This window comes from Acomys russatus, chromosome 3 (assembly GCF_903995435.1).
Source record: "Acomys russatus chromosome 3, mAcoRus1.1, whole genome shotgun sequence".
NCBI lineage: Eukaryota > Metazoa > Chordata > Mammalia > Rodentia > Muridae > Acomys > Acomys russatus.
In genome coordinates this window covers 40,850,381-40,868,339 of record NC_067139.1, presented here as the reverse complement: position 1 = coordinate 40,868,339, position 17,959 = coordinate 40,850,381, and the positions used below count along the sequence as shown (strand labels likewise).

The 17,959-nt window shown below is 45.4% G+C and overlaps 1 protein-coding gene across 1 annotated transcript in view; it reads left to right on the top strand.

The window, feature by feature from the left end:
- The window catches only part of Slc28a3 (solute carrier family 28 member 3), a 57,692-nt gene that overhangs the window by 21,600 nt on the left and 18,133 nt on the right, over nucleotides 1-17,959 (top strand). The window contains exons 2-10 of the mRNA XM_051172685.1: nucleotides 1,635-1,724; nucleotides 5,340-5,422; nucleotides 7,106-7,197; nucleotides 8,863-9,052; nucleotides 11,601-11,745; nucleotides 14,025-14,138; nucleotides 14,898-14,975; nucleotides 15,894-15,974; nucleotides 17,068-17,148. Coding sequence (XP_051028642.1) covers nucleotides 1,635-1,724; nucleotides 5,340-5,422; nucleotides 7,106-7,197; nucleotides 8,863-9,052; nucleotides 11,601-11,745; nucleotides 14,025-14,138; nucleotides 14,898-14,975; nucleotides 15,894-15,974; nucleotides 17,068-17,148 — 954 coding nt within the window. The remainder of the gene's footprint in view (nucleotides 1-1,634; nucleotides 1,725-5,339; nucleotides 5,423-7,105; nucleotides 7,198-8,862; nucleotides 9,053-11,600; nucleotides 11,746-14,024; nucleotides 14,139-14,897; nucleotides 14,976-15,893; nucleotides 15,975-17,067; nucleotides 17,149-17,959) is intronic.

The following is a 17,959-nucleotide window of genomic DNA, read 5'->3' as shown; positions in this document are numbered from 1 at the left end:
GGCGAGAGTCCGTTGGACAGAACGACCTGAGTACGCAGGGGAAACACACTCAGGGGTGCCTCTGTGAGCATGCAAAGCCACATGCTCACAACACCCACCCACCCCCCCCTCGCACAACCACTTACACACTCTTTCCCACTGACTTAAAACCCACATTCGCACCCCTTCAGCAAAGGTTTCAGACGCTGCCAGTAGGTGGCAGCATGGGAAGGCCCAGGCTTAGAAGGGAAGGAGAACTGCAGTTTCTCCAGGGAGAAAGCCTGCAAAGAACCAGAGAGAGAGAGAGAGAGAGAGAGAGAGAGAGAGAGAGAGAGAGAGAGAGAGAGAGAGAGATGAATAGATGACTGAAGTTCAGAATGTTATGATCTACTGAGACCCTGTAACTTGGGGCCCTGATTTTATTTGCATGTGTAATTCAGGATCCTCTGTCCTGTTGTTTTACACTTAGTGCTAAGGAGAAATGTAAGAACCCAGGAGAACAGTGGAGTCACCAGAGGGCTACCAGCAGCAGCCACTGTTCTGCCCTCTTTCCTTTCTCTGTATAAATACAACTCGTCCCATACCACTACCAAGAGTTTTGGAGAGTCCCACCAGAGGTACCACATGATCCCAGAAAACTGGGGTGCCCTCTTAGGTTCTTATTCTCCTTACAAGAATTTAAAGATGGAGCCGGGTGTGGTGGCGCACGCCTTTAATCCCAGTACTCGGGAGGCAGAGGCAGGTGGATCCCTGTGAATTCAAGGCCAGCCTGGTCTACAAAGTGAGTCCAGGATGGCCAAGACTACACAGAGAAACTCTGTCTCGAAAAACCACAAAAAAAAAAAAGAATTTAAAGATGGGAGTGGTAGCACATGCCTTTAATCCCAGGACTCAAGAGACAGGCTGACGGGAGTTCAAAGCCAGCCAGAGCCAAATAGTGAGAGCAGGAGTCAAAATAACAAAAGTAGGGGAGGGAAAGGGGCAAAGGGAGAGGAAGAGGGGGAGGGAGGGAGGGAGGCCCCAGGGCAGCAAGCAGTAAACCTCAGCATCTACTGAAAGAGAAGGAAGAAGCCCTGGGGGTTAAGTGGGCACAGAGGTGAGCAACCTGTGGACAGGCAGCCAAGCAGCCACTCTGCCAGAGGCAGCTTCAGAGAAAGAGGCCCAAATGTGTTAGGGAAAGGATGGGCAGAAGCAGAAAAGAAATGAAAAGAAAAGGCTGGATTTTGTCTCTTAGAATTTACTCAGATTTAGGAAGCTGCGGCCATACCCTCGCTAGGGCCAGGAATTCTGGGAAGGAAAAGTACAATATCTCATTAAACGGATAATTATTTCTTCTATCGATTGAGCACGGGTTAAAGGTGGCTCTGCCTTCCTAAGGGGTGGTTGACCTGCCCAGCTGAAATGTTAGGTCCCCAGGGTGGTGGGGTGGGGAGAGCTACTGACCTTCCTCGGTGTGCAGCACCGGGATCTAACACCAGAGCAAAACAAAGCCCTTATAAGCCCACCTTTCCCTGGCAGTTCCTTGAACCTGGTGCCTCATCCGAACACAGAATCTCTGCTTCTGCCGCTCCTCACAACTGGCCCAGAAATCTCCATGGAAGGACATTTGTGTTTGGGCTCCGATCCTTTATTTTTTTACCCTGCTTTGTTCGTAGGATGAAGACCTTGAAGAACAGAACACGTCGGGAAACAGCACAGTCCGGAACAGAGTTGTACAAAGCGGGGAACAAGGAAATGCCAAACAGGTAGGGCAGATGTGGAGGATGATTAAGGAACTGTTACCATGGTGATACGGTGCTGCCTGTGAGTGAAGAGGGGTGGTTACTCTGTCTAAGGCAGAGCACACAAGAAAGCACACGTACCTTAACAGTGAGATTTCACTTTTACAGACCAGCCTCAGAGTTCCCCGAAAGGGAAAGCATCCCAAGGCAAAAAGCCTAGTCTTAGACCAACATGGATGTTCAGGGGCCGAGGCAGGAGTCAGGGCAAGCTTTGGGTAAGACCTCCTGTCAAAGATGAAAAGCCCCGAGTCGTTAAGGTGAAGGAGGCAAGTGAGATGCCCCTTCCGTGGACCCATCGAGTCGAGTCCCTTACCCAACCTTAGCCTTCACAAGCCTTAGGAGCTTTTTTTGGGGTGGGGGGGGGTTGAGGTGGGGGTTTAGGTTGGGTTTGAATTGTTGTTTGGGACAGACAGGCTCTCCTGTGACCCAAACTAGCTTCAAACTCAATAAGCAACAGAGGATGACCTTGAACTCCTGATCCTCTGGTTTCAGCATCCCAAGTGGTGGGATTAAAGGCATCAGCCACCACATCTGGCAAGGTAGAATTTTTCCTGCAGGTGGAAAAAAAAAGTATATAATTACTCATGTAGGATCACTCTTTGAAAATAGTCCCAAAGAATACCTAAAACAGGGGAAATTATTGCGGCAAAGACTGGAAGATGAAAGTTGCCTTTCATCCCAGGGGAGAAAATCAGTGTGCCTCAGAACATAGCCCAGGTTTATGCAGATTCATGCGTGTGCATGTTGATGCTGGGACCACACTGTCCACTTTGTCTCATTTAGTATATTGTGCAGTATTTGTGTCACTAAGTGTCCTCTAGCAACCAAAGTAGGCTATATGAAAAGCACCACACAGATGCTTACAGCAGCTTTTATTCATAATGAAGAAAACCTTGGAAACAGCCAAGGTACCCATCAGTAAAACTGATAAGCAGCAGTCTGACCAGATTATGTAATATTTGCCAGAGCTAGAAAGACACAAACAATGACGTCATGAAAAGAACTAGAGGAGGCGTCAGTGCATGTTGTGGAGTCAGAGAAGCTTGTTTAAGATGGGGGCACCTTGCCCCACCCAGCAGGAGCACACTGTTATCCATTTATCCAAACATAGATTAAAGACAGAAAACAGCCCTTGTATTAGTCAGGGTTCTCTGCAGGAATAGAACTTATAAAATAGATGTGTAGAGGAGAGGGGGAATTCATTAGAGTGGCTTACAGGCTATGGTCCAGCTAGTCCAACATCTACCAATGGAAGATTCAGGAATGCAGTAGCTGCTCAGTCCATGAGGCTGGATGACCCAGCTGGTCTTCAGGAGACACAGAACCTGAAGACCAGGCTCTAAAGCCAGTGGAGGAGTGGACTTGCCAGGGAGAGCAAGAACAAGCAGGCAAAGGGTAAACGCTTCCTCTTCCTCGTCCCATGTGTAGGCTGCAGCAGAAGGCATGGCCCAGATTCAAGGTGGGTCTTCCGACCTCAAGAGGTCCAGATCAAAAGCGGGTCTTCCCACTTCAGATGATTTAATTAAGAAAAAAAAAATCCCTCACAGGTGTGCCCAGCCACTTGGGTTTCCAGGTGTAATTAGTTGACAACCAATAGTAAACGTCAGAATCCTGAAACTAAACTATGGGGTCTGAGTGCCCATCCATGTAGTGGGTTCATCTGTGGTAGCACATGGACCACTCTGGTTCAGGATGTTGGCAGGAGCTGTGAGGATGTGTGAGAGCCCAACACATTTATAGCTGATGATTGCTGCAAGCCTGAAATTGCTCTAAAAAGTCTGCTGTTCTATTGTTTCACAAAAGAACAAAGCAAAATTTCATATTTCACAACGGTAAACTGGACTATGCAGGCTGAGTAGCAGCTGGTTTGGCTGCACTGGGCTTTGGGTGACCTTGAAGATCATTTCTGTAGATAGGCATGCACACAGAGGACTGATCAGGGAGTGGGTGTGAGCAGAGGGTGAGAGAAAAGAAACACACAGAGGCCGGTAGTGATCATTCAGTGGATGATTCCCCATGATGATAGAGGCTAAGGGTAGTTTTGGTGTCCACTTTAAAAGATAAGAAAGAGGGACTAGAGAGATGGCTCAGAGGTTAAGAGCACTGACTGCTCTTCCAAAGGCCCTGAGTTCAACATCCAGCAACCACATGGTGGCTCCCAACCACTTATAATGAGATCTGGTGCCCTCTTCTGGCGTACAGGCACACATATGGGCAGAATACTGTACAAATACTAAATAAATCTTTAAAAAAAAAAAAAAAGAAAAGAAAAAGATAAAGAACTAAACAGAAGCATTCCATAGGTGGCAGGTAACTTGGGACACATTGACAACGAAACACCACAATCATTGGAATCAAATATTTGCCAAATCACTATATGTCAGGTAAAAATAAATGGGTACAGAGCTACAGAGGTGACTCAGCAGTGAGCAACCCTGCTCTTACCAAAGACCTCCGTGTCATTCCCAGCACCCACACAGCAGCTCACAACCATCCATAGCTGGGATCCACAGGATTCCACAGCCTCTCTTGGCCTCTGTGGGTGCAGGTGGTCCATACACACACACACACACACACACACACACACACACACACAGGAAAAGCATTTAGACTCATAGAACAAAAATAAGTAAATCTGTTTTCAAAAGAAGACATAAGTGGCTGACTCACCTCTGCCCCTGACTGTGGCATCTGGAATTTGGATTATTTCCTTTTCTCTTCTTGAGGACCACTCTAGAAAACAAAGGCAGCTAGAGGCAGAAAGAACAGTCTGTCCTTGATGTGCTCTGTGACCTTTGGTATCTCTCTGGGCCAGAAGTCATTTATTTCTACCTTTTAAAGGCCCCTGTGCATATGCCAGAGAGCCAAAGCGAGCCCCTCCCAGCATTACACCTGCCAGTGCATGTTCAGAAGCATGGCGCACCTGAACACGCCCCAGCTGTGCACAATGGCCAATGCACCGGCTGAAGAATTGCGGAATGGACAGAGGGAGCTATTCTGGAAACAGGATAGGTCATGGATATTTGGGAGAAAGCTTGTCCTGTTCCCAGAAAAAAACTGTCCATAAAAAATGGCCACAGTGCATGTTGCACATAAGTCATCAGGGTGAGGGCAACTCTCCCACAAGTCCCAGCTGAGAGGACCTGAGTCCCCAAGAGAGTCTGTCAGCTCTCCAAGGTTGGATGAGGTACCTTCAAGGCAAGCCTTGGTTCAGTTTCAGGATCCAGAAATGAGCCTGAATTACACAGCCCTTGCTGTTAACTACATTTCATCTTTCCCCCGAAACCAGAGCTGGTGTCTGATGTTGAATGATTACAGCAGAAACCAGGACAAAAATCAGAAGTGCAAACATGTCCCTTTTCCAAAAACAAAAAAATGTGGTGGTGGGGATGCCAGAGAGAGTCCATAATGTGAGCCTGAAAAGAATGTTCATGCAGTAGATAACAGAAACAATAATAAGTTATTGTGTAGGGATTATAAAAACTGTTCTTTTTTTTTTTTTTTTTTTTTTTGCCTGAATCCGGAGCCCACAATGCTGAGGTTCTCATTATTCTCTCTGTTGCAATGTTTGGTCTCCAGGGCGACAGGCAGATCACGATTGAGCAGGAGTCACTAGAAAACAAAGACTTGGAGGAAGATGACCAAGATGAGCATGAAAAAGGGTACCGTTCTTAAGCCACAGACAAAGCCTCACCTACCCACTCTGGGCTTTATCCCATATTTGTCATTTATGTTCTATTCTCTTCTGTTTTTTTAAATTTTACTGTGTTTTGTTAGAAACCGTCGCCACCTCAAGCCCCACGCAGCTATCCAGCACCACTTGGAAAAATTAATGGCCGTTGAGGGTGATGGATGTGGTCAATTCGAAATGACATTGCTCTAGGAAGCCAGAATTTATTTTTACACTCAGCCAGGACAGTCTTCTCATTAAAGGCATAAATTACCCAACTAATGACTCCAATCTGTACATAAGGAGTCAATTTATCTTCTCCATATCAATCAATAGCAAAACCTACATTAAATCTCAGCGAGCCAGTTCAGGGAGATGGCTCAGCCTGTCAAGCCTGGTGATCTGACCTTAGTCCCAGGTCCTGCCTGCTGGAAGGGGAGTACCAACTACTGGGGGAAGCACCAATTGCTGGGAGGGGAGCCCCAACTGCTGGAGGTCATCCTCAGGCTTCCCCACTTGCTCTGTGGCACACACATACACACAAAACAGAGAAGTATAATTTAAAACTCAAACCGATGCCTATCTTATCTTGAATTAGTCCAAGTTTTTGCAATAACCCAATAGCCAGCAGATGTGTGTTGACAGGGTCTGCTAGGTAGCCCAGGCTAGCTCTGGACTTGCCTTTACCACCATTTTGCCTGCTCTCAAATGCTGGGGCTGTAGGTGTGAGCCATCACACATTGTTAAGACAGTGTTATCATCCTGATTTTGTATTAGTAAAATGAAGCTTGAAGGTCAGTCTGCTTGAGAACAAACGGTCTGGAATTTCAGTCTGATGCTGCATCATTATACGAACATGTCCATTTTCTAAACTACCATTTAAATTTTTGTTTAAATTTGTGTATCTTTAAAGAGCTTTTTAGATATTTATTCACGTATTTTAGTGTATGTGTGTTTTACCTGCATGTACTGTATGGGGCTCTGATCCAGGGGGCTGAGACAATCTCTTGAGGAGTCACATGTCCTCAGATTTCACTAATTTTCATGGCACCCAGGCAATCACAGGTGGCTTGAGAACTGTTCAGCCTTGACAACCAAATGAAGCAGTCTATACCACCGACTTTGCTTTGTTGGGTCAGGCTGCTGTAGTGAATCACACACTTACCTGCCACTAAAAGATCTAATAAAGTCGGTGCACGGCCGAAGGACGCCTATGAACAGTGGCTCGTCACCCTAGCTGCCTTAAAAACAAAACACTGCCTCTTTATATGAGAACAGCATGCTGTTGGCTTTTCCTAAATTAGACCCCGAGAAACGGCCTTCACCACACTTGGATTCGCCTAATAAATAATTCGTGGTGTTTCAGATTTTCAGCACACAAGTTTTCATACATGCGCCTAACCGAACGTTTCCCTGGGTAACCGTGTGCTCTGTGTGTGTGTGTGTGTGTGTGACACACTCTGAACCCTTCCAGTCAGATTCCGTCCTCTTCCTCAGAGCTTGGCACACTCATTCAGCGGTCAATCCAAGTTATGCCCAGTGTCCGGCTCAAATGAATGTCTCATTTCTGCTTTGAGAAAAGGCTTCAGGAAGCACAGCCTAACCCAGGCCGCACACGCCAGGCAGTTTGTGTTCCGATGTTCACCTCTGCGGCCTTTCTGCTTTTCTGTTGCAGGTGTTTGGAAAGGAAGTATGACACAATTTGTGAGTTTTGTAGGAAGCACAGGGTCATTCTTCGGCGCATCATCGGGGGCATTTTATTGACTGGTAAATACCAAAGGGCCGTGGAATTCTATTGTCATTTCTTGGGATCTTTTAAGTGTTAGCTCTTTGTGGAAGGAAAGAAAGAAATCTCCCCTTCCCCTGTCCCCCGCCCACAGACTCCCCCAGAGGAGTGGTGAAGTCTCCCAAGAAGTCCCTGAAGAGAAAGCCTACACAGATTGTTTCCCTGCCTTGTTTTTGTTTTTGTTTTTAAAGATGTATTCATTTATTATGTATACAGTGCTCTGTATGCATGTACACCTGCAGGTCAGAAGAGGACATCAGATCACATTATAGATGGCTGTGAGCCACCATGTGGTTGCCGGGAATTGAACTCAGGACCTCTGGAAGAGCAGTCAGTGCTCTTAACCTCTGAGCCATCTCTCCAGGCCCATCCCTGCCTTGTTTATGTGGCCAAATGGCTTTTTTTTTCCCCAATCACCTTCTGTTGCTATAACTGAATATTGAAGGCTCAATCTTAGATGTTTATTCAGGTCCTGAAAATGAGGAAGTTCAAGACCAGGATGCCAGCACTGGTGAGGGCCTTCTTCTCCATCACAGCATAGAGGATGGCTTCGAAGCACTCGGCAGCACATCCTAACCCATGTCTGCCACTGGTGACATCATGGCGGCCCTGCCCTCAGGACCTCGTCTAATTCTGATTACATCCTTAAAACCCCAGCTCTGCTGCTATCCCTATATGGGATGTGGGGATTCGGTTTCCAACACACAAACTTCAGGGGTTACAGACCTAGCACTACCCTACTCGTGGGGCTCATAGTGCCCTTGTTGTTGTGACGTGTTTTCGAGGAAGCACATTGGCTAATGTGAATCCAGGCAACTGGCAGACTTCACCATGAGCACGAGGTTAAGCAGGAACAACAAACATTAATTGTGGGACGTTTGTAAGAGAAGGCTACACCGACAAAGCCAAGAGTTGCCCTGATGTTCAAACAGTGCAGTAGAAACAGCAAGGGTTGGCCATCTTCCCTCTAGCAGGCCGAAGAGTCATTCAGGTCTGGCCATATTGGACCTTCAGCACTGCCCTTGTGAGTATAGCCACAGATGCTATGTAAGTAGAAAGGCGTGGCTACACTGCAGTTCTACTTGACAAGAGGGACCAAGTGTACACAAGAAAATGCCACCGAGGCATGCCACCTCCCTAGCAGCAAGCTGGACTTAGCCCGTGAGCCGTGGTTTGCTGACTTTTTAGAATAAGAACTGTTATGTATGTATTGAGACAGCGTCTTGCTGTACAGCTCTTGGTGTTCTTTAGTGGCAGCCACAGGGACCAAGTGTCAGGATTCAGGAACTGAGATGGAGGTATAAGAGAAAATCCTGGGAGGGAGGGAGGAATGGGAGGATACAAGGGATGGGATAACAATTAAGATGTAATATGAATAAATTAATAAAAAATATTTTTAAAAATTAATTTTAAAAAAAAGGGAAAACCAAAAACAAAACAAAGCTAGCATACTTTTCTCTACCATGGTAAAATCGTAGGAACTTTCTTGAAGGAGAAACAAAGAAAAGCAAAGCCTGAGCTAGAGAAGCCAGTGCCACACTAAGCACCCCAGCATCCGATGGGTGCTTGCCTAAGTCAGACCCAGGCTGGCAACCCAGGTCCACTGCTCTGATGATATTAAGCATCTGAATTTGCCTCCTGGACAGGTTTGCTGGTCCTGGTGATTGCAGCCTGTTCGATAAACTTCCACAGAGCCCTTCCTCTTTTTGTGATCACCTTGGTTACCATCTTCTTTGTTGTCTGGGATCATTTGATGGCCAAATATGAGCAGCGAATTGAGGAGGTCCTGTCTCCAGGCAGAAGTCTTCTCAACAGGCATTGGTTCTGGATGAAATGGTAAATACCACTTTTTCTCCCAATGCAGAGGTGGGAGGTTGGCTCTCTCCAACACTGTTCCAAATGTGTTCTAAAATTCCACCTTCATTTATGGGATATTGAAGCTAGGGGGTAAAAACTGGAGAGCAATCATTATGATGCCTCCGTTTTTCCTTTTTCTTTCCTTTTTGGTTTTTCAGACAAAGTTTCTCTCTTTAGACTTGACTCTCCTGGACTTGCTTTGTAGACCAGGCTGGCCTTGAACTCACAGCGATCTACTTGCCTCTGCCCCCTGAGTGCTGGGATTAAAGGTGTGCGCCACCATGCTCAGCTGATGCCTCCATTTTTCAAACAAGAAGTGAAGACCAGGGTGAGAGAATGAATCACTTGAAAGTTATTCAAGTGTCACAAGAAGTCCTTTAACTCAAGTGCCAGTGAAAGCCCAAAGATAAACTGCGCATCTGCAAGTCCATGCTATGGGGATGCCTAGATATCTACATACAGGGCAAGAACATAAAACAGCATTACAGTTTAGTCATGCAGGAATGGCTTTAGCTCTCTCCACCTTGTCAGTGGAATGAGATCGTGTTCAATCAGTAGTAATGTCTGTCCTGTCCCAGGTCAGAGGACGGCACAGGATGCTGTGCTGTCTCAGTACTGACCTAAAGACTGGTTTATAAGTACAAAACAGTAGAGATTGTTGACAGTGTCAGCTTGCTTTTTTTTCCCTAGCTTTTTTCTTTTTATATAGTTATGTGTAATCTCACTAAATTTACTCACAGAATGGAAATCATAGCCTATATTCAATCTTGAACATGTTTTATGTTACTTATTTGTTATTATTAGTTTGTTTACAGAAATGGAGACTGAGATGAGATGATAGCTCAATTTTGTTTGGGTTTGTGTGTGTATTTTCAATGCACAATGAACATAAATACTTTTTATTAAGTTGGGCCAACTGGTGTCCCCAGTATTTGTATTTATTTGTTGACTATTGAAGTCAATAATGTTTTGATTAGGTTTTCATTTCCTTAAAAAGTAGACATTGCCAGGCAGTTGTGGCGCACACCTTTAATCCCAGCACTTAGGAAGCAGAGGCAGGCTGATCTCTAAGGTCAAGGCGAGCCTGGTCTACAAAGTGGGTTCCAGGACAGCCAGGGCCACAGAGAGAAACTATGCCTCAAAAAAACAAAAAACAAAAAAACAACCAAAAAAACAAAAACCCAGATCTCTAAAAATCCCCTTGATGCTAAAGCATGCAAGTTTTTTGTGTAAGCGATGTATTAAAATTATGACATTTCTTCTTTTTTGTCCCAGTTTATTTACTAGGAAGTATCTCTCTTCTATGTTGTATAACAATATAAGAACCTAACTGACCCAGACCTAGCCAATGGATAGGACATTCTCCACAGTTGAGTGGAGTCTGACACTCACATAAATTCTGGTGCCCCATATTTGACTGTGTCCCCTTGAGGGGGAGGCCTGGTGGCACTCAGAGGAAGGATAGCAGGCTACCAAGAAGAGACTTGATACCCTATGAGCATATACAGGGGAGGAGGTCCCCCTCAGTCACAGTCATAGGGGAGGGGAGTGGGGGAAAGCAGGCAGGAGGGAGGAATGGGAGGATACAAGGGATGGGATAATTATTGAGATGTAATATGAATGAATTAATAAAAAGGGGAAAAAATAAAATACTAAACAAAACAAAACAAACAAACAAACAAAAAAGAACCTATGATACCTCTCCTTGCTCTTAGTAATGACCACAAGCATACTTTCAGTTTAAGATGTCCCTTCCTTCTCTGGCTAGAAACAACTCAGCCCAAAGCCCCATCTTCCTTTCTCCCAGTGTCCCAATTCACTTGCCTCAAAGCCAGCAACAAGATGAGAACAAGGATAGCTCTGACTTGAGGCTAGGGCTTCCTGCTCTGGGAATGGGGCTGGCTCCCTGGGGACCCGACTCTCCCTTAAAGGAACCCACATCCTCTCACAGTGAGATCTCCTCTCCTTAGAAAAGGCCCAATTGAGTCGTAGTTCACAGGATTGGTTCTCTCCACTGGGATCACGTGGGACACTGGACACTTCATCCATCCTTAGCTCATCAGGATAATGCACTCACCACATGGTGGCCTTCTTCCTTCTCCCATTGGAGCCATGACCCACCCAGCCTAGCATGTCCACTAGACTCTGCAGAGGGAAGGAAGATAGGACCCAAAGCTGACTTAGCTTTGTGGATGGTCCCCTAACTACAGAGAACACATTCTCTCATGAAGGGAGAAGGGTGACATTCCCAAAAAGGACAGAGAGGAAAGCTAGAGCATCTCTCAAAGACCCTTTAAACAGAAACCAGATGTCCTGTACCCGCACCTGTTCTCTCTGATGCTCATGAGCACATCCCTGAACTTGTGAGCGAGAAGGTGAGAGGGACTTATCTCACTAAGGCCACAGACGTCTGAAAGCACAGCTTCCTGGTTCTGGCTGTGCTATCTCATTAGCAATCCCCAGGTTTAAGCCTTATTACAATATTCAAGTTGGCACACTAAAGGACACCAGTTTCCCCTTATCACAGGGTGATATGGAGCGCTTTGATGCTGGCCATCATTTTCTGGCTGATCCTTGACACTGCCAAATTGGGCAAACAGCAGCTGATATCCTTTGGCGGACTCACAATGTACATTGTCCTGTTATTTCTGTTTTCCAAGTATCCAACCAGAGTAAGTACAAAGTGGCCCTGGGAGGAGGGGGTGCCCAAGACTTAAATAGTCACTGTGAAGGAATCTAACTAGGCAAGTTTTCCTCACCTCGGTGTGAGTCCTTAAGGGCTGAGGGTGCTTGTCTGGAGCTGTTTTACTTCTAGTAATTTCCACTTGTAAAACATTCCTCCTGTCTGCTCGGGTGCCGTTACTAAAGACGCAGAAGTCATTCCTTTAGACCCATTTCCTAGATGGTCAGTTACTAAGATTTTATACTCAATCCTGCACTTTTTAAGTTTTGAGACAGGAACTTCTATATCTCAGGCTGGCCTCAAACTTGCTCAAGGGTCACCTGGAACTCCTGGCCCTCCTTCCTGCTTCCTAAGTGCTAGAATTCTAAGCACGTGCAACCATGCCCCATTTATAGGGGGCTGGGGACTGACACAGGGCTTTGCACACAGTAGCCAAGCCCTCTACCAACCAAGCTACCTCTCCAGCCTTCAGTCCTTGTGTTTTACAAAAATTCCATTTTGATTTGGGCTTTTTCATTCTCAAATTGGTCCTTATACACTCTTCCGCCATTGCATCCAATTCTCTCTCTCTCTCTCACACACACACACACACACACACACACACACACACACACACACACACATGCATGCACGCATGCATACGCACGCGCACACACACTCACACACACACACCATTTTTACCAGCCAATGGCCCATGAGATGAGTATGACTCTTGAGATGGAAGCTTTCGCCTGAGAATCATGATGGTAAGGTGTAGCAGCCCGTCTGGCTGGGTGAGCGCGACCCACAGAAAAAGCACTACTCAGAGATCAAGTTGACCTGATACGGTAACGTCTGGATGATAACATCTCCGTTCTCCGTGCCGTCAGTCCACTCGCTTCTGCTCTGAGAATAGACGTAGATGGCAGACAGTCCATTCCTTCTGCCATCCTAGGTCTGCATTCGAGGCCATAGCTTCCCTTTCTTGTGGAACAAGAGCCCCTCAACCAGGCCAAATTCCATCTGATCCACTTATAGACTGTCAGATAAACAAGCTTTGAACACAGGAAAAAAATCAGTGTCTACCATTCCCATTTTCCAAGTGGAGAAATAATTGCACATGTAACATTTACAATATGACCAGATGTTTTGGAGACAGTTCTTTGTGTCCAAGTCATTTATCCAAGACTTCATGGCGACATACTTTCTCAGATTTTGCACTAAGGTTTATAAAGAGTGGATGCAGCCTGGATTTTTTTTTTCCTAAACCAGACGTTTACAACATCCCCTTTAAGGTTCAGGACACAGCACAGAAGAGGGCAGGAGAAGAGTGTAGAACGCAAGCATTGCACTGAGTTTACTTGTATGGGGACTGTCTTAGTTTCATTTCTGGTTGCTTTGATAAAATAACCCTGACAAAGTTACCTTAAGGAAGAAAGGGCCCCTTTTGTTCATGATTACAGAAAATAGTTCATCACTGCGCAAAAATTCACGAGGCCGGAGCAAGAAGCAGCGATGCATATTATTCAGAGAGCAATGAATTAATGCATTCATGCTTGAACTCAGTTCCTCTTCTCCACCCTCACACAGCTCAGGAGCACCTGTGTAGGGAATGGTGCCACCCACAGTGTACAAATCATCCCAGTTCGATTAATGCAGTAAAGACAATCCCTAACAAACACAGCCACAGGTCGAATCCTTTACTGAGTCCTAGATAGTTATGGGTGTGCCAAGTTCATGGTTAAAATCAACAGTCCAGCGTCCTATCTCTTACTCCCAGATTATTATCAGCTATGGATATGTTTTTGGAAGGGCAGAGTCATTGTCTTCAGTTGTGCACCCATTGCCAAACCCATAGCACAGACTCCAACGCATAGCTCCAAATCCAGGGTCACACCGATGACCCTGTTTAAACTCAGTGAGTTATAAAACAGAACAGATAGAAATATGAGGAAGAGATTTGTCAGAATAAAGATGGAAGACAGGGAAGGGAGGGAGATAAGGGCAGAAGTGAGAGTCATTAGCACGATTATACACATGTATGAAATTATCAAAGAACAAATTTAATTAGTTGGGAAAATTTCTCCATTTCTGGCTGTTGGGCTTCCCCAGCCATATGTAAAGAATTCTTCCAAGGAATCAGCTGTCCCTTAGGTATCTATGGTAACCATTAACTCAAAGGGGTCTGTTGCAATTGCCCAATGTTCCCGAGCTTTTTGTTGTTCATTTAAGCCTCATTACAATGTTCAAGTCAGCACAATATTCAACAGTCTCCATCTTGGTCCACAGGTTTACTGGAGGCCTGTCTTTTGGGGAATTGGGCTACAGTTTCTTCTTGGGCTCTTAATTCTAAGGACCAAGCCTGGATTTATTGCTTTTGACTGGATGGGAAAACAAGTTCAGGTAAGCAGTTCAAAAGAGAGCCACGTGAGCTGGAACAGGAGGTTCGGAAGTTCAAAACCAGCCTTGGCCACAAGGCAAATTTGGAGCCAACCTGGGTCTCATGAGATCTTGTCTCAAAAAAAAAAAAAAAAAAAAATCTTTAAAAAATTTTTCTTAAAAAAAAAAAATCCTTTGCTTTTTCTTATACTTTTAGCATTTGGATGTAGCTTGGGACATAAAAGTAGGCTATTTGTTTGTAACGCTGTACTCTAATTTTAACTCCATGGCACAAATTAGGCTTGTTGCTTATATCAAATGTGTTCATCTATGTAGCCGATCAAGCTCGCTGCTGCCCTCTACCTATGTCACCCAATGGATCACATCCTTATTCCTATTGCTCCATGGTCCCACCCAAGGGGCCCCGTGTTTCCACTATGTTCCCCAAAACAGAGAAAGAGCCTTCCTCTGCATCTAGGGGTAACCAGGGTCATCCTTGTGTAGCATCTAAGATTTATCAGAGGCAACCACCACGGTCAGAGCAAGTCAGACTGAACATCAGGAGTGCAGGGAGTCTACATGTAGGGATGATTTTAAAAGAGGTATTTATGGCCTCCACCAATGGATCAATGCTGAGAATATTAACTTTCCAATTCTGCTTAATGAGTTTGCTGGTTCTCATCCATCCTCTGCAGGGCTGTGTACTGATCATGGTTTACAATGACCCTCTCTCTCTCTCTCTCTCTCTCTCTCTCTCTCTCTCTCTCTCTCTCTCTCTCTCAGACTTTTCTGGGGTACACTGATACTGGAGCTAAGTTTGTCTTCGGTGAAAAGTATACAGACCACTTCTTTGCATTTAAGGTAACCCCACATACATTTTTATGCCTATTAAAATGAAAAGAACACTAATGTGAGACAAAATGTGTTTTTAAGGGTATTAGTAATCAATTTTTCTAAATTAGATCCTGCACAAATTGTCCTGGCATCTTGCCCCTGACCAATTATCTGGGGAATACAGGGGAAGGGCAATGTAGAGCAGGCTCCAGGAAAGGACCCATTACTTCTGTTGTGGAGTCCCATTTTAATGACTTTATCTGATCTTTTTTTCTTGGTTTATTTTATTTAATGGGTATAAGTGATTTGTTTACATGTATGTATATACATCACACGAATGCAGTACCCATAAAGGCCAGAAGAGACCATTAAATCTCATGAACGGAGTTACAGACAATTGTGAGTTGCCATGTATGTGCTGGGAATTGAACCCAGAAGCCATCTTTCCAGCCTCTGACTTCCTCTAGTCTTCATTACTTCCCAAATACTACATCCCAAACACAACCACTACTGAATTTGAGAGATATTTAAATATCCACCACATGGACTTTTGGAGACACGTTCAAACCAATGCAATATAGAACTTAAGAGTAGGGGCTGGAGAACTGGCTCAGTGGTTAAGAGCACTGTCTGCTCTTCCAAAAGCTCTAGGTTCAATTCCCAGCACCCATATGGCAGCTCACAACTGTCTGTAACTCCAGTTCCAAGGGATCTGACACCTTTACACTAATGCACATAAAATAAAATAATTTAAAAAAAAAAAAAGGACTTAAGAGTTGGAGGCTATCCAGAGGGCAATTGCTTGATGGAAGTAGTCTTTAGTTAAAAGGGACTTCACTCCTGTTGTTTGTAGGGAGAAAGAGGGGCAGAGAGGAGGCCTATTAGGAAGCTTGCAGTATCCTTTGCACTGATGAGTGACCGTGCTTGTGCCCCACCCACCCACAGATCCTGCCAATTGTGGTTTTCTTCAGCACTGTGATGTCCATGCTTTACTACCTGGGATTCATGCAGTGGATCATCAGGAAGGTACGAGGATGCTCGGGTTCAGACATTTACCTCTACCACCATCTAAGTCCTTAGATCCCAACCCATGATCCTGCAGGTGTCCACAGCAAGAATTTTACCTCAGGGGCCTTCAAAAGGGCTTTGACTCGCAACCCAATGGATAGCTCCCATGAAGCCATAGAAGTTACTTCTGCTGTGAGAAAACAGAGGCCTGGTGCCTGCCGGGGAAAGCAGCACTGCTGTTTCCTTGCTGTTTGTACATAGGCCATAGTCATAGCTTCCCATGAGGTACCAAAGGGTCCTCCAGGGCTTCCATGCAGGGACCACAGAAATAGAAACAAAAAGAACTTGCTGTTGCTCTGGAGAGTTTCTAAGCATAGGATACTTTTTAAGTAAGTTAGTCACATTCTTGCTGCCCCCGACAGCTGAGTCCTCACCTTCCTTCATTGAGCAGAAGGGGGCTGGAGAGACAGCTCAGCTGTTGAGAACATTTTTCTGCCCTATCTGAGTTCAGGTCCCATCACCTCCTCATAAGAACACTGGCTGAGGACCAGACCTTTACTATGTGGATGTTTGGGAGCCAGTCTAGATGTAGACTGTCCCCACAGAGCCACTACAAAAGTGGAAGCCCAAAACCACGCACATTTGAATTAAGTAAGGAAAACACCTTTGACCACATCCATCTTGGTATTTCTGAGTGGTCTGGGCTTTAACAAAGCAACAGCTTCCCCTTCCGCAATATGGGAATGACATCATCTGTTCCAAGGATAGATGGATCATTCAGGTCTCTACTGCTTATAGTCATTCCTGGACCACAGAAAAGCTTCCTGCCTGTAGTAGCAATTGTCTGTTCCTTGCATTTATTTAGTCTACAGAGACTGGTCTCTGCATTACTCAGAAGTAGATACAATGATGCAGACTTAGACGAGAGTAGGAAGACTTGGCTGATCAACTCTGTCGGTTGGATGAGTTTTATGTATATTTAGCCCCGTCACTAACCTGCCAATAGTTTGTCAACGACCTCAGTGTCTTAACGTATATTAGATTTTAGCCGACCTTTAATGCTTTGTAAATAAATAGCTCTTTGCTGACTTGGTCTGTTTCTTCCTTTTAGGTTGGATGGCTAATGCTTGTCACTATGGGGTCATCTCCCATTGAGTCTGTAGTTGCTGCTGGCAACATATTTATTGGGCAAGTAAGTTGTAGTAACAGAAACCAAGCAAACATTTGCTGATGGGGATGCTGTCTTTCCAAAATAGATGAAGGTCATGGATGCACCATCATCTCTTTAGGGTAGAGTGAAGAGTGTAAAATAACACACACGAGTGTGTATGGGTGCATGTGTGTATGTGTGAGTGTGTGTGTGTGTGTGTGGAGAGAAAGAGTGGAGGAGGGAGGGAGGGAGGGAGGGAGGGAGGGAGGGAGGGAGGGAAGGGGAAAGGTTGTGGGAGGGAGTTATTGAAATCTCAGAGAGAACACCATTATTTTTATTATCATAGGGCTTCTTCACAATTTATCCATTCTTGAGGCCTTTGCTCACCTCAGCAGAGGCCTCTTCAGAGGTGAAGCAGTTCACCCCAAGCGCTCATTGTTTTTGAGCTTCACCTGGTGCATAGGGAGCCTCATCTTCTCACAGCAACGCTGTGGCAATGAAGACAAAAGCTTGCCGCCAACAGTCCTATAGGCACAGGAACATTCATTCCTACCATGTTCAGCCACCCACCTTTCCCGAGCCTGCAGAAGATACGTTCAGATTTTTCTTTCTTCTCATGGAAGACAGACTTCCAGGTTACTGTCCCACTTCCCTAGCCCACCGGATGAGTAAGTACCCTATGCCTGAGGCCCGTTCAAGCAAAGACATGCTGTCCCTCAACCCTGGAGCAACTCTTAAGGGATGGGAGGTCAGGAACGGCCACATCCCTGGGGACATGCAGCTTCGGGGAAAATGGAATCATGCTGTGAGGCCACAGGGCAATGTTGCCAGCAACACTGCCCAAAGAAAGTGG